Genomic DNA, 15,219 nt, shown 5'->3' on the forward strand with positions numbered 1-15,219 from the left:
AGACAACCAAACAGCAGCAGCGATCCAAGGAAGGACAAACTCAGCAAGAGTTTATCCAAATGTCAGCTTTAATGGAAACAGGACCCAACCTGGCCAAGTTTTGGAAAAACCTTCATCAGGGGTCTACAAACAGTAAATAGAATAAAATGAATAAAAGTATTAGAAAGATCATTGTTAAAATTAATTATACAAAACTAAAAATAATAGTAAGAGTGGAGGAGTGGCTTAGTGGTTAGTGTGGTGGACTTTGGTCCTGGGGAACTGGGTTCGATTCCCACTGCAGGCACAGGCAGCTCCTTGTGACTCTGGGCAAGTCACTTAACCCTCCATTGCCCCATGTAAGCCGCATTGAGCCTGCCATGAGTGGGAAAGCGTGGGGTAAAAAATGTAACAAAATATATACTATTGGAGATTCTACATGGAATGTTGCTACTATTGGAGATTCTACATGGAATGTTGCTATTCCACTAGCAACATTCCATGTAGAAGGCCGCGCAGGCTTCTGTTTCTGTGAGTCTGACGTCCTGCACGTCAGACTCACAGAAGCAGAAGCCTGCGCGGCCACATTGGTGATCTGCAAGGGCCGACTACTACATGGAATGTTGCTAGTGGAGAAGTAGCCTAGTGGTTAGTGCAGTGGACTTTGATCCTGGGGAACTGAGTTCAATTCCCACTACAGCTCCTTGTGACTCTGGGCAAGTCACTTAACCCTCCTTTGCCCCAGGTACAAATAAGTACCTGTATATAATATGTAAGCCACATTGAACCTGCTATGAGTGGGAAAGCGCAGGGTACAAATGTAACAAAACAAACTAAACTATCACACTGGTTTCCAAAATACATTCACAGATTCAAAACATCATCTCTCTTACACTTTTATTCATTTTATTATATTTATTATTTGTAGACCCCTGGCGAAGGTTTTTCCGAAACTTAGCCAGGTTGGATCCTGTTTCCGTTAAAGTTGACAACTGGAGAAACTCTTTGTGTTTGCCCTGACTGAATTCACACCTGCATCGATTACTTCACGGTATCAGACTTATCCTGCACCTGCAGGAACTGACGGAAACCTGTAACAGAAGCAGCCGTCAGTATCAGGAGGTGGCCACGGGATTGGCCACTGTTGGAAACAGGATGCTGGGCTTGATGGACCTTTGGTCTTTCCCAGTATAGCAATACTTATGTACTTATGTGCTGAAGACTGCACCTGCTTGCATGAAGAAGACTTTACCTCAAGATAAAAGCCTTTGCTTGTGCGCCTACAGTGATGTCCGGCAGGCCATCATTACTGAGATCCATTCCCCCGCTGAGAGCACGTCCAAAATACATCAGTCCGGAAGACATCTGTTTCCCTTCTATCCACTGCCAATGAAAAGAGGAGGAAAATGTCAACCACTCCAACAGAAGAGAAGCACAGTTCAAATCGCCCCCCATATAGTAAACTGTAGGGGGCGCTGAAAGGAGGAAGTAGGACATGATGGGCTCGTTTGAATGGTTTTATGTTTATTGCTGATGCGGCTTCCTCAGAAACCTTTACCAAATGGAGAGTATTTTACCCACTGAAACCCTAAGCAAACAGAGAAAATTCCCTTGCAGTCATAAGTCCAAGCTTTTAAATTAAAATGAAACTAAGCCCTTGGCGAGATCTGTAGTATTCCAACCAACATTGGCTTAGCAGCAGCAGACTTCATGCTATACATTCACAGCACAACATCCTTCTTAGAGGTATGCTGCATCTCTGGAATTCCTCTGATTGTTCGGGAGAAGAATGTGTTCCCCCCCCCAAAATGCACCAATAAGCTAATCTCACTGGATCCCCCTCAATTCATAACTGGCTATGGTCTTAAAATGACATCAGCATGCACCTTTTGAACAAATTAGATCCCATGTTATAAGCAGAAATAATGTGTCAAACAAATGATCTTGCTAGTAAAAAAAAAAAGTAAAGAATTATTAAATAATATTGATGTTAGTTATAAATGGAAAGAGCAATAATATGGATTCTTCAGTACTCTAGACCAGGGGGTTCTCAACCCAGTCCTTGGGACATACCTAGCCAGTCGAGTTTTCAGCTTTCCCACAATGCACTGCCTTTGATGTATGCAAATATATCTCATGCATATTGATGGTGGATATCCTGAAAAACTGACTGGCTGGTTTGAGAACCACAGATCTAGACAGTATACATTCATAACACTTGTTGCCTCAACTCAAGCCCACATTTCTGTTAGTTTTACTTTTGGCGTATCTCCCCTGGTGTACATCACTAGAATTTCCCTGGGCTGAGCTGTGGGCAGGGCAGTGCTAACCTATTGATATGCAAAATTAATACAAGGTCATTTTTCTGCAGGACCATATGGTATTGTGTTATCAGACTTGGCGCTGATTAACTAAGAGGCCGACTTTCAGCTGAATGCATCGTTAAAGGTATTTGGGTTATGTTACCTCACTATCTTTAGTCAGTTATTCAGGTTGTATTTACCCAGCTAACAATGTGGTGGAATTATCCAGCTAAATTTGACTAGACAAAGTTTGTCGGATTAGATTTAAGGATTTCCTTTTATATGGCAGCACTTACTCTACATTTAGCAAGGTAATGCTTAATATCATGCTAGCCGACTCATTTTAAAAGCCTTTCCTGGGATCACTTTGCCCCCTCTCTTACTCAACTAAATTTGTGCAGGTAGTGATTTTACTACTGCTACTATAAATCACTTCTATAGCGCTACCAGTCGTACGCAGTGCTTTACAATTGAACATGAAGAAGAAAGACAGTCCCTGCTCAAAAGAGCTTACAATCTAAATCAGGAGAAACAGACAGGACCAAAAAGGATAAGGGAAGGACAGACAGAAGGACACATAAGGATAAGATAAAAGTTACAAGTCAGGAGTCAAAAGCAGCATCAAACAGGTAGGCCTTTAGCCCGGATTTGAAGGCAGCCAGGGATGGAGCTAGACGTAATGGCTCAGGAAGCCTATTCCAGGCATAAGGTGCGGTGAGATAGAAGGAGCGGAGTCTGGAGTTAGCGATGGAGGAGAAGGGTGCAAGTAGGAGAGATTTGCCTAGCGAACAGAGTTCTAGGGAAGAAGTGTTGGGAGAGATGAGGGTGGAGAGGTAGTGAGGGCTGCAGAGTGAATGCACTTATAGGTCAATAAGAAGAGCTTGAATTGTATACGGAAACGGATAGGGAGTCAGTGACGTGATTTCAGGAGAGGGCTGATATGGGCATAACAACTTTGGTGAAATATTAGTCATGTGGCAGAGTTTTGAACAGATTGAAGAGGAGAGAGATGGCTGAGTGGAAGACCTGAGAGAAGCAAGTTGCAGTAGTCTAAGCGAGAGGTGACGAGAGTGTGGATGAGTGTTTTGATAGCGTGTTCAGAAAGGAAAGGGCGAATTCTGGCGATGTTATAAAGGAAGAAATGACAGGTTTTAGCAATCTGTTGAATATGGGCCGAGGAGAGGGAGGAGTCAAAGATGACCACAAATTTAGACAGGTAAAGGAAGAAGATTGAATACATAAAATCTGGTTAACCATGCAAGTCTTTTGCAAATAGACCTTCAAGCATTTTTCTCAGGGACACAAAATAGGAAAAAAAATAAACTGTAGTAAATCATGGCTTTACCCTGGACTGACCTTCAAAATTACTCTGTGATATATTTAGCAAACCATAGCAGCCACAGAATCAATGAAACATCAGCCCTTTAGACAAGGCGACAAGCATGGCTGTCCAACTCATTTGGCAAGAGCACTGCAAAAGAATGATGGGAGCTAGTGCAGAGAGGAGAAGGATGAGGAAGACGAGGAGAAGGAAGAGGGAGGACAGGTCAAGAAGGAAGGAAATGAGAAGAAGACAAAGACAAGGAGGGAAGGAGAAGATAGAGATGGTATGAAAAGAGGAAACTCTCTACTCATTGCCTACAACCAGAATCCACAACCTCCTGTTCCGAGCTGAGGAACATTACCTCTCTCTTCACCAAGACCTGGAACACTCTTCACCAATAAAATATTCACGCCAGTAATGGGCACATTGTGGAAAAAGCAACCTGTTTGAGTGGAGGGGGATCTTTGCACAATATGGACCACTCCAAGGGGATACTGGGACTGCAAAGGACTACCCATACCAAATGGTAGCTCCTCCTACCAAACCGGAGAAGGGAAGCCATGTTCCAATCAGATGTGCACCATGAAGAAAAGGCTGAAAGAAGTCTAGGGACAGAGGAGTGGCCTAATGGTTAGTGCAGCAGGCTTTGATCCTGGCAACCTGCGTTCCAATTCCCACTGCAGCTCCTTGTGACCCTCCATTGCCCCAGCTACAAAAACTTAGATTGTGAGCCCTCTAGAGAAAGAGAAAGTACCTGCATATAATGTGTACAGTGCTGTGTACATCTAGTAGCACTATAGAAATGACTAGTAGTAGAAACACATTGAAGGCTCAGTATAGAGGTGCAAGACCAAGGAAGCCTGGCTCTATGTATGCTTATATGGCTTCCATTAGCAGAGGTCTCTTGTCACTCCCTTCTTCCTCCTTCTGCCTCCCCCCCCCCCCCTCCCGCCTTTCATCTTCTCTTTCTCTGTCTCCATCCTCTCATTGCTGCTGCAGCCAAAGCAGCAGAAGGTCCAGGTTAATGAAAGAAGTGGCCCCAACGCTTCAAAAATGAATTTCCTCATTCCTTTTCTACTTAATGCCAGCCTCCAGGTGGTAAGTAATTTCCTTTTCACTTTAAAAGTCCCACAGTTTGGTATGGAGGGATAAATTCAGAAACAGAATTAGGCTGATTCATTTATATTCTAAGTATAACTAAGCAGAGCACAAAAAAACAAAGCAAAACAATAAAACAAATACAACACATCAATCACAATATAAAATCCCAGCACCCCATACTAAACCCCCACCCCCACGAAACCCTCAAAAATCTATAAACTAATCAGCAACACAATTCAAATCACTGGCACATTCTTGCCTATTGCTATACTGGAAAATGCAACCTTGGCTACACCAACACCAGGGAACAGCACTTACTGTAAATTAAAAGCTGAAGTACACCATTAATACATTTATTTTATGGCAACCGACTTATTACCCTCTAGTACATCAGCTCCTTAATGTTTTATTAGATAGCAAAGGACACCTTGTACTTTCAATTCACATCACATTCGGTATTCTTCCAAGTGTTCCCTTTGTCTTTTATCACATCCTATACTAACTTATTTATTTTCCGCTTTGCCTATGCTCTGTATTTGTGCCCAGCATGTACCAAATTCTTAAGCCCAGGCTCTGTGCCCATCCCTTGTATCGGTGCTTTGTAACTATGTGTTATGCTTTGCATTCATTCTCTGTGACACTGTCCTGTGCCCAGTCCTCACATCAATACCCTGTCTTGCAGTTAAAGCCAGATAGCAGGGCTGTCTCCCGTGGTCCATGCTGAACCCGGATATTCAATGCTGGGTCGTTTCTGGTGACTGGCATTGAATATCTGGGGGGTTTTGGGCCGGTTTGAAGATAACCAGCTATGCTGATATCCAGACATAGCTGGTTATCTTTAAACCAGCCAAAGATATACCAGGGTTTGACGCAGCTAAATATGACCACCAAATCGGTGGATAGCCAGGAGCCTCCCTTGGCCATTTAAATCGTTTTAAATATCGACCCCTATGTCTTTAGCAGTAACGTTCAGTCACTAAAAAGAGAAGTTATACATTACTTGTAATCCGTCTCAATTTCTTCCGATTAGGAACAGTATAGTAAATGATTACGTCTGTAAAATAGCGTTTCTAAGTTCAAATGCAATTGCTGATCACACACACATTTAGCAACGTTAGTTAAATGGACAGCACTGTTGAATCTATGAATATCGTTGAACGCCACTGCTTAACTTTATGCGCTGGCTGCCGCTGCTGAGTAATTAGGTCCCTTATCATCTGGATTCATGGGCTGCATTCAGGACCTTGTCCTTTTCTTTTCTGTTTAAGCTCTGCTTTGCACTAAGGTCCTGTGTCCATGTCTTCTGCCCTCACCCCTGCACCCCAAATTCATATCCTGCACTCACTTGTCAGCAGGTAAGTACACATCTAGCAACTCTCTGCTGAAGAAATGTTGAAATGACCAACCTGGCTGTATTCAGACTTGATCCCGGATCGTTCTCCATGGAATATATAGACTCTACCCTGCTGGTTGTCTTCCAGAGGGGCCCCAATTGCAACATCAGTTATACCATCTCCATTGATGTCTCCAAGTTCTGCAATAGAGGAACCAAAACGGCCAAACATTTGCCCCGGCAAGCCCTGAAGCTTCTTTAACTCCTTTATCGACCCCTGAAGAAGAAGACACGACTAATCAAAGGGGAGGCAGGTAACAGTTACGGTCCATTATTCTTGGAAGAAAAATTGCTAATTCTCAGTAAAACTAATAGAACTGCACAGACAACATCTTATTTTGCATGTAGAATACAGTACAGGCTTTTAAAACATTTGTAAATTCCTGCTAGTCTGAAAGTATGACGTGAAGTCTAATAACCCACACACTTATTCTCAATCTCAATAGTATCACAAACTTTCTTCAAAGGAGGGGACGGCACATATAAATCTCAGTCCAAATACCCAGCTGCTATAAAGCTCAAAAATTTCCTTAAACAATACAATTTTTTTTAGTAGCACTATTGGGTCTGTCAGATGCACATGACACCACTTCTATGACTCAATTTTTCAAGCCAAACACTGTTTAGAATGGGCGTATATTCGTCATTGATCAAAGCTTTTTTTTCTCCCTTTATTTTATATATATAAATATTGTTTTTTTAACCACATGTTTTTAATCAAAAACTCGTATCTTTCAAAAAACGACCAAACTACTTAGCTTGAAAAGTTCCTTCATCTCTAGTTCTTTAGTTCTCAATACATGCCAGGTATTTGTGACCTGGATTGGCCAGTGTTGGAAACAGGATGCTGGGATTGATGGACCTTTGGTCTGTCCCAGTATGGCAACACTTATGTACTTGGGATTCTAAATGGAATCTTGCTACTCTTTGGGGTTCTTCATGGAATGTTGCTACACTTTGAATTCTGCATGGAACCTTGTTATTCTTTAGAATTCTAGAATCTTGCTACTCTTTGGGGTTCTATATGGAACGTTGCTACTATTTGGGTTTCTGCCAGGTATTTGTGACCTGGATTGGTCACTGTTGGAAACAGGATGCTGGGCTTGATGGACCTTTGGTCTTTCCCAGTATGGCAATACTTATGTACTTACTGTATGTACATGATAGCAAGGGAGACTTCTCATGCCAACATGAATCCAAGTTTTGCTAGACGCTGTGTCAAGAACTGTCTCCACTATAAACCAGGCAACATCTTCTTGTCCCGTGATTGTGAAGTCTAATAACTGCACATTCAGGTCTGGGCAACTACAGATGCAGATCTGGAAACAGTGCAGCAAGATCTCATGAATCTCTGTTGAAACTGGGATAATGATTGTGGCATGGGATGAACCAAGCAGTGACTGTGAAGTTGAATATAATTAATATTGGCCTGGTCACGCTACCATAAAGTTTGATATGATGAACGGCGAGATCTACTAACCAATGAGCTAGATTTAATAGCGGAAGAGATGGGTCTAATAACCTCACAGTTTTTGGTTTACAAAACCATTCAAAGACTTATAGCTGCATGAAATAAAAAGAGAAAAGAAACCCCAATCACTATAAAAATAGAGCCTTAAAGTTGGTAGTAAATTAAACAAGGGAAATGACTTACAGCTGCAAGAAATAAAAAGAGAAGAGAAACTCCAATCACTACAAACCTACAGCCTTAAAGTCATTCAAGTAGAAATATGGAAGGAAGATATATATTAATACAACATCAAAAAGAAAAGAGTATGAAACCTGCATAGTCAGGCTGAAATTCATGTATTGCCTCCCACACTTTCTCAATAGGGGGACCGTCACTTCAGCACTCCTACACCTCGAGCCCTAACAAGGTCCTGCTGTATACTAGTAACCAGTGCTTGGAACTGTAATGAATCAGTTAAGGTCAGGGCCGCCGAGAGGGGGTGGGGGGGAAATTCCTCAGGCCGGGCTACGAAGGAGGGCCCGGTGCCGGAGGCTCTCGCCCTCTCCTGCTCCCAGGCCGCTGGCGCCGCAGTCCCGTCTCCACCTGCCTACCTTCAGCAGGAGGGGGCCAGAGCCCGAGGTGGGGGGCACATTTTGGTCTGCCACCCCACCGCCTCACTGTCCCCCTCCGCCACCGCCTTGCCGCTCCTTGCCACTTCGCTGCAGCAATTTAATACCTTGACTGGCGGGGGTCCCCAACCCCCATCAGGTGTAGCCTTCATCTAGTGCCGGTCTCGGTGTCGCCACATTGCCTGCCCTACTCACTCTTCCCCTCATGTGCTGCACGCTCCTTTTAGTGAAACTGAGCATGCTCAGATTCTCTAAAAGGAGCGTGCCGGACATGAGGGGACGAGCGAGCAGGGCAGGCAACACGGTGATGCTGAGACCACTGCTGGATAAAGGCTTCAGCTGGCGGGTGTTGGGGACCTCCACCAGCAAACCAGGGGCCCAGAAGAAATTTGGGGGGCTCCATGTAGCTGCGCCACTGGTTCCCAACCCCAGTGCATGACATTTCCGGCACTACAAAAAACTTTTCTGTTTGTGACTCTGTAAGTTGCTGTTCGTAACTCTGTAAATTCACCTGTACCTCCCGTATTTAATGGCAACCTTTTGTGCATCAGCCCCTGGGAGAGAGGAGCGCTTGAGGGCCAGAACCTTACAGAAATGTTGCAAACATCTCTTTAGTCAATATCAGTCTAGAATATGGAAAATTAAGACCCCCCCCCCCCAAATTATTATATTGCAAAGCATTTTCCAAATAATCCAGCTTATTTTCTAATAGAACATTAACTTTAACAAGGACTACAAAGACTGATCATGAGAATTAACCTTATCAAAAATCTTACTTAATTCTCCATCTACTTTTTAAAAACTAGCAACTGCCTCCCCGGAGAGAGAGAACAAAGTTGAGACAAACAGTTGATTGAAGTTGCTTTCATCCTGACAATCATATGCCTAATTTCTACACTTGAGACCTCCCTGGGAGGCATCTGTGGATGTCATTGGTTTGGTAGCCTCAGTCACAGGAGATACGTCAGAGGCAGCAATAGCTCTAAATGCATCTTTCTTCTCCTACCACTAGGTTAGAAGTGCACAGGGCTATCTAAAGACACCCCCCCCCCCACACACACACACAATATTCAGCGCTATTTAATAGCACTTAACTGCCTATCCACTGATATTCAGCGGGGACAACTGGTTATCACCCGCAGAATATCCCCAGTTAGCAGCTAGCAGGTTATATTGCCTGATACGACTGGCTATCTACCAATTTTTAAAGCCGGATTAGCGGCCATGTTTGGCCGCATGAAAATGTAGGATATCTTTGGCCAGTTTAAAGGTAACCCGCTAAGTCTGAATATCGACTTAACCGGTGATCTTTAAACCAGATAGAAATAAACCAGATATTCGATGCCAGTCACCGGAAATGGCCTGGCATTGAATATACAGGCTCAGCGCTGACCGCGGAAGTTAGCCATCTTCTGTGATGGGTTCTTGCAGTGATCGTAGCTGTTATGTTTAATTATCAAAACCTCAGTGGGAAGCCTGGGTCCTGACAGTTCTAGGGGAGGGGAGAAGGAGGGACACGCATAGTCCAATCTTATAGCCTCTGTTCTCTTGGGAAAGTAGGCTAAAATAGATACACAATTTATTTCTGATATCCCACACAGTTCAAGCAAATCAGCTATAAAACAGCCACATGTTGCTATGCATTTCCTTACCATAGACAAAGTAATACTCTATGAGTCTCATTTTTACATATACAGTACCTAGAATTAAAATTTAACCAGTAACAGAGACGATCAGTGGAAGTGGCTGTTTACTTACAGAAAAGAGGTACGCTTGGACCATTCCCCCAGTCGTGGGGCCCTGGTACATTGGGGCACCAATGAGCAGGAGGTCAGTGGCCCCATTACGATCCAGATCTACTGTGCATACCTCTGCCCCAAAGTAAGAACCAATCTGAAAGGAAAACAAAAGGTTAAGGCAGTTTTATTCTGCGTAAAAGTAGCAGCCATGATGACGTCATATGCAATAGAATTGTGACATCATAATACAGATAGCAACTAAAGATAAAGCAAACTGCTGACCTTCACCCTAACAAAGTGAAACTGTGACCTCATTCTAGAGCATCCTTCTGTGAGAGAGTGATACTCTGACACTGTCATGGATTCTTTGCCAATAAGTAATGCTGCTATTACAATATTAGTTCTCAGCACAGGACTATCCTCCACTACTGCCTTGTGGTCTAAAGATCATATCTGATCTGACAAGAAGAGAGGCAGGGATGTGAGTCTGAGCCAGGCCCGGGACAGGGACGCTGCTGCCGGGCCCGGAATGCTGCCGCCCCCCGATTGCCCCCCCAATCGCCACCATCCCCCTGGATTGTCGCCACTCCTGCCCCCCCTCCCCCCAGGACTGTCGCTGCCGCAACTGAGGTACCTTGGGACTGGCAGGGATCCCGAGGCCCCGCCAGCGGAAGAATCTAGCGTTGCTCTTCACTCCATGCCTGCCCTGCCCCTGCTTTTTTTCTCTCGTCGCGCATGCTCGGTTTCAAAACCGAGCATGCACCCGAGGGGGAAAAGCAGCCGCTCGGCACGGCGGTAGAAGCGAGCGAAGAGCAGCGCTGGAGGGGGGCCCGGTGCCGGAGTTTTGTCTCTCCTGCTCCTGTTGGGACCCGATCACTCGGGGGCCCATCAGGAGCAGGAGAGAGAGAGAGAGACCCTGGCGCCGGGCCCCCCTTGGAGGCCGAGCCCGGGGAATTTTGCCCCCTCTGCCCCTCCCTCTTGGCGGCCCTGGAGAGAGGATAAGATAATGAGTTAGTGATATCCTTTAGTGGAGCTGCAGCTCTGGCATCACAAATCCCACTTCCAATGACCATATTCCCCCTTCATCTTTCACACAGACCTTCCAGCAGTCTCCTAGAGCAGCACTAGACAGCCACAGCTCAAGTCTCCTGGAACTGATGGGAAACATCCAGGCTGTCTGCTGTAACTCTGGAGCTGCTAGGAAGTGCAAAATGATAAGGGAGAGGGCACGTTTTCACTAGTCTTACCTGCTCCCCATAGATTCTCTTTATTGTGGAGCCCACCTGGGAGAAGATTACAACCATTCCTTTGTGCTGATACCTGGGAGCTCCAGCCACGTAGGAATGCTTTCTGTCTTGCTGGACAATTGTCACAGAGTAACCTGCAGAGAAACAATCAGATTCAACTACAAGTGTATTGGTGTTTGATTCCATGTGAAATCTCCATACCTCAGATCTGAAAATAAGCAAAGTCATATCTGGTCAAGAATACTTAATGCTGCAGGCCAAGGAGTGAACATTTGTTATTATTTGTGTAACACTTATACCCGGCGCTTTCCCACTCATTAGCAGGTTCAATGCGGCTTACAAATCCTACAGGTTAAACAAAGTAGCATAAAATGGATGCAGCTGTAATACAGTAAGTAAAGGGGTCGTTTAAATAGTAATGCAGATTAAACAAAGTAATATAAAATGCATGTAGATGTAACATAGTAAATTGAAAAGTGATCGTAAGATGTGGATAGGTGAGATAGGTAGAGGTAGGGTAGGGTAGAGGTAGGGAATTATTATTCCACAATTGATATACTACCTTTCTGTAGATACAGACAAAGCAGCTTACACATAATCATCTATGGAGATGCCTCGACCTACATGATAGACCTCGTGGACCTGCCACCAAGAAATGCTAAAAGATCCTCCCGCACCTTTCTGAATCTACACTACCCCAAGCTGCGAAGGATTAAAATACAAACTAACAAATGCAACCAGCTTCTCCTACATGAGTACACAGATGTGGAATGCACTACCAACTCACTTAAAAATGATAAAGGAACTAAATAGCTTCCGAAAAGCTCTGAAAACCTCTCTCTTTAACAAGGCCTACCACGAGAACCCATAATTAACTACAACACAACACCAAAACACCTTCTATTCAGACCGTCTTACTTTACAACTCCTTGACCAGACCCTCTTGCTCTCTCTAATTTCTTTGTAACACCAATTGTATTATTGACCCTGTTATGGCGATGCCATAACAGATCTTTGTAAGCCACATTGAGCCTGCAAATAGGTGGGAAAATGTGGGATACAAGTGCAATAAATAAAATAAATAAATAAATAATATTTTTGCAGGTACTTTTCTGTCCCTAATGGGCTTACAATCTAAAGTTATTTGCATCTGGGGCAATGGAGGGGTAAGTGAATTCCTCAGGGTCTTTTTCTTCACCATTTAGGCAGCCCTCCTCCCTTGAAGGCAGAGTATTCTCTCTTATGAGCCACTATATCAATGGTAATGCAAATCACATGTATTTTTATGGAAAAAATAACACCATGTTTATGGGGAGAAGCAATTTCTCCTGAACCTTTATGAAACAGCCCTTTTTATGTAGGAAATCTTGAATCATGTGACCATGGCAGCCTCTTCTTACCCAAATAAGAGTCTCTCATATCAGTAGCTCCAGATCTCCCTGTGTCTGAGGAAGAGGAGTTGATGAAAGTTGTCTCTTTTCCCTGTCTATATTCGTAAAACCCGCCAGACCAGTCATAGGCTCCAACCGCTCCCAGAAGCAGCAAATCCTGCAGGCAAAAAGGAGAAGTGAGATCTCAAAGGACAAACTAAACTTATTTCAAAAGGAGACGAGCAAAATCAAGGATCAGAGGAAAAGAGACAGTTGTTATCAATAGAAATCAAACAAAATAAAACACGGAAAAGAAAATAAGATGATATCTTTTTTATTGGACATAACTTAATACATTTCTTGATTAGCTTTCGAAGGTTGCCCTTCTTCCTCAGATCGGAAATAAGCAAATGAGGTAGCAGATAGTATATATGAGAGAAACATCAAAGCATTACTTTGACAGTCTGACAGAGTGGGAGGGTGGGGGTATGCATGGGGACATCAAAGCATTTCATTGATATTCTAACAGAATGGGTGTTGGTAGGTAAGAGGAGGGTAATAAACAGAGAAATACAGCTTTATGTTTTATAATGAGTTAGAAAACCCAGATCCTTATTAAGTCCTGTTTGTTGGGTGTCAAAATATTCAATCATTCTTATTTCAAAGGTCTTACGTTCCTGTATTGTTTTAAAATTACCTTTCAGTATTCTTACTGTGAAATCACTGGTGCAGTGTTCTGGTCTAGTGAAGTGTTGGCCCACAGGGGTGGGGGCCTGACTGGCACCGGCTATTTTCATGTGATGTCTGTGTAGATTGAATCTTATCTTAAGCATCTGGCCTGTTTCTCCAATATAGCATCCTTTGTTACATTGAAGACTGACAGATGAAGTTTGTCCTACTAGGAGGAATTTTGTTTTGTCATAGATTAATTTTTTAGGCGATTTTTGACCATCCAGATGGTGATCAGAGAGATGCAACCCTCTATGCGGTGTTTTATTTCATGAATATCATGTGTCGGAATTAAAACCGTGATATCATCTGCGTACATAAAAACACGGAAACCCGCAGCCTCCAGAGCACTGCCCAATGACGCCATGAGGACATTGAACAAAATAGGGGAAAGTGGTGAGCCCAGTGGAATCCCACTATCTGCAGTCCATCTCTTGAAGTATAGACCATTCATTTTTACCAAATTGAGGGGTCCTTTTACTAAGGTGCGCTGAAAAATGACTGCGGGTTTTAGGCGCGCACCAATCCATTTTTCAGAGCGCATGTAAAAAAGCCCTTTTTAAAATTTTTGCCGAAAATGGACATGCGGCAAAATGAAAATTGTCGCGCGTCCATTTTGGGTCTGAGACCTTACCACCAGCCATTGACCTAGCGGTAAAGTCTCATGCGGTAACCGGGCGGTAATGACCTATGCATGCCAAATGCCACTTGGAGCGCGTAGCTGATGCACGCCAGAAAATAAAAAATATTTTTCGGGCACGTAGCGGACATGCACCAAAAATGAAATTACTGCAAGGGCCACGTGATAGCCATGCGGTAACTCCATTTTGGCATGCAATGGGCGCACGTAGACACTTACCTGGCTTAGTAAACGGGCCCCTGAGTTTAGCCACCCATCTGTTTATCCCAGTTGACTCTGTACTACCCATCTTGTCCCCATCTATATATCTGCATTGGCCCCTCAGCTACAGAGCAAGCTGTATTGTAGGAAAAGCATTAGCATCATAAATACTCTAATGTGTGCTTATTAGATATTTTATTGGTATCATTTTATTGGAAGAAAGGAGAAACAGGGGTGATATGATACAGACGTTCAAATATTTGAAAAGTATTAACAAACCTTTTCCGGAGGTGCGAAGGCGGTAGAACGAGAGGACATGAAATGAGATTGAAGGGGGGCAGACTCAAGAAAAATGTCAGGAAGTATTTTTTCACGGAGAGAGTAGTGGATGCTTGGAATGCCCTCCCGCGGGAGGTGGTGGAGATGAAAACGGTAACAGAATTCAAGCACGCGTGGGATAAACATAAAGGAATCCTGTTCAGAAGGAAGGGATCATAAGGAGCTTAGCCGAGATTGGGTGGCAGAGCCGGTGGCGGGAGGCGGGGATAGTGCTGGGCAGACTTATACGGTCTGTGCCCTGAAAAGGACAGGTACAAATCAAGGTAAGGTATACATATGAGTTTATGTTGTTGGGCAGACTGGATGGACCATGCAGGTCTTTTTCTGCCGTCATTTACTATATTACTATGTATTCTGTCATCATATTATATTTTTGTCATTTGAGTGATCTTCCATGTTGTCTATTTTAGTATCATTTGTATTGTACTGACATGTATCATATTTATGTTATGTGATTGTTCTGCAGTGCTGTTAAATGTGTATATTTCTGATACTCTTTCATGTTAGTCCTTTTATTAGGTTTCAATTTGTTGTTTGCAAGTTTACCTCATCTATTGTATTTTTGTTTGCTCATTTTCCTTTAATTATGCTGTAAAAAATTGTACGTTTTATGTTAAACTGTACCTGCTGTACTCACTCTTGAGTGAATCTCTTCATAAAGATGGTTAATAAATCCCAATAAATAAATAAGATCTATTTGTAAAGAAACCCTGAAACCAATTCAAAACGTGACCTGTTAGACAAGTGTTTCTCAGAATTGTTATTAATAATTTGT

The 15,219-nt window shown here is 43.4% G+C and overlaps 1 protein-coding gene across 1 annotated transcript in view; it reads right to left on the reverse strand.

The window, feature by feature from the left end:
- LOC115481366 (integrin alpha-M-like) overlaps positions 1-15,219 on the reverse strand; it is a 152,906-nt gene that overhangs the window by 59,938 nt on the left and 77,749 nt on the right. Inside the window, 5 exon segments of the mRNA XM_030220448.1 lie at positions 1,232-1,362; positions 6,114-6,317; positions 9,938-10,072; positions 11,166-11,299; positions 12,566-12,713. Of these exon segments, the coding sequence (XP_030076308.1) occupies positions 1,232-1,362; positions 6,114-6,317; positions 9,938-10,072; positions 11,166-11,299; positions 12,566-12,713 (752 nt within the window).

This window comes from Microcaecilia unicolor, chromosome 12, assembly GCF_901765095.1.
Source record: "Microcaecilia unicolor chromosome 12, aMicUni1.1, whole genome shotgun sequence".
In the NCBI taxonomy this organism is placed as follows: Eukaryota; Metazoa; Chordata; class Amphibia; order Gymnophiona; family Siphonopidae; genus Microcaecilia; species Microcaecilia unicolor.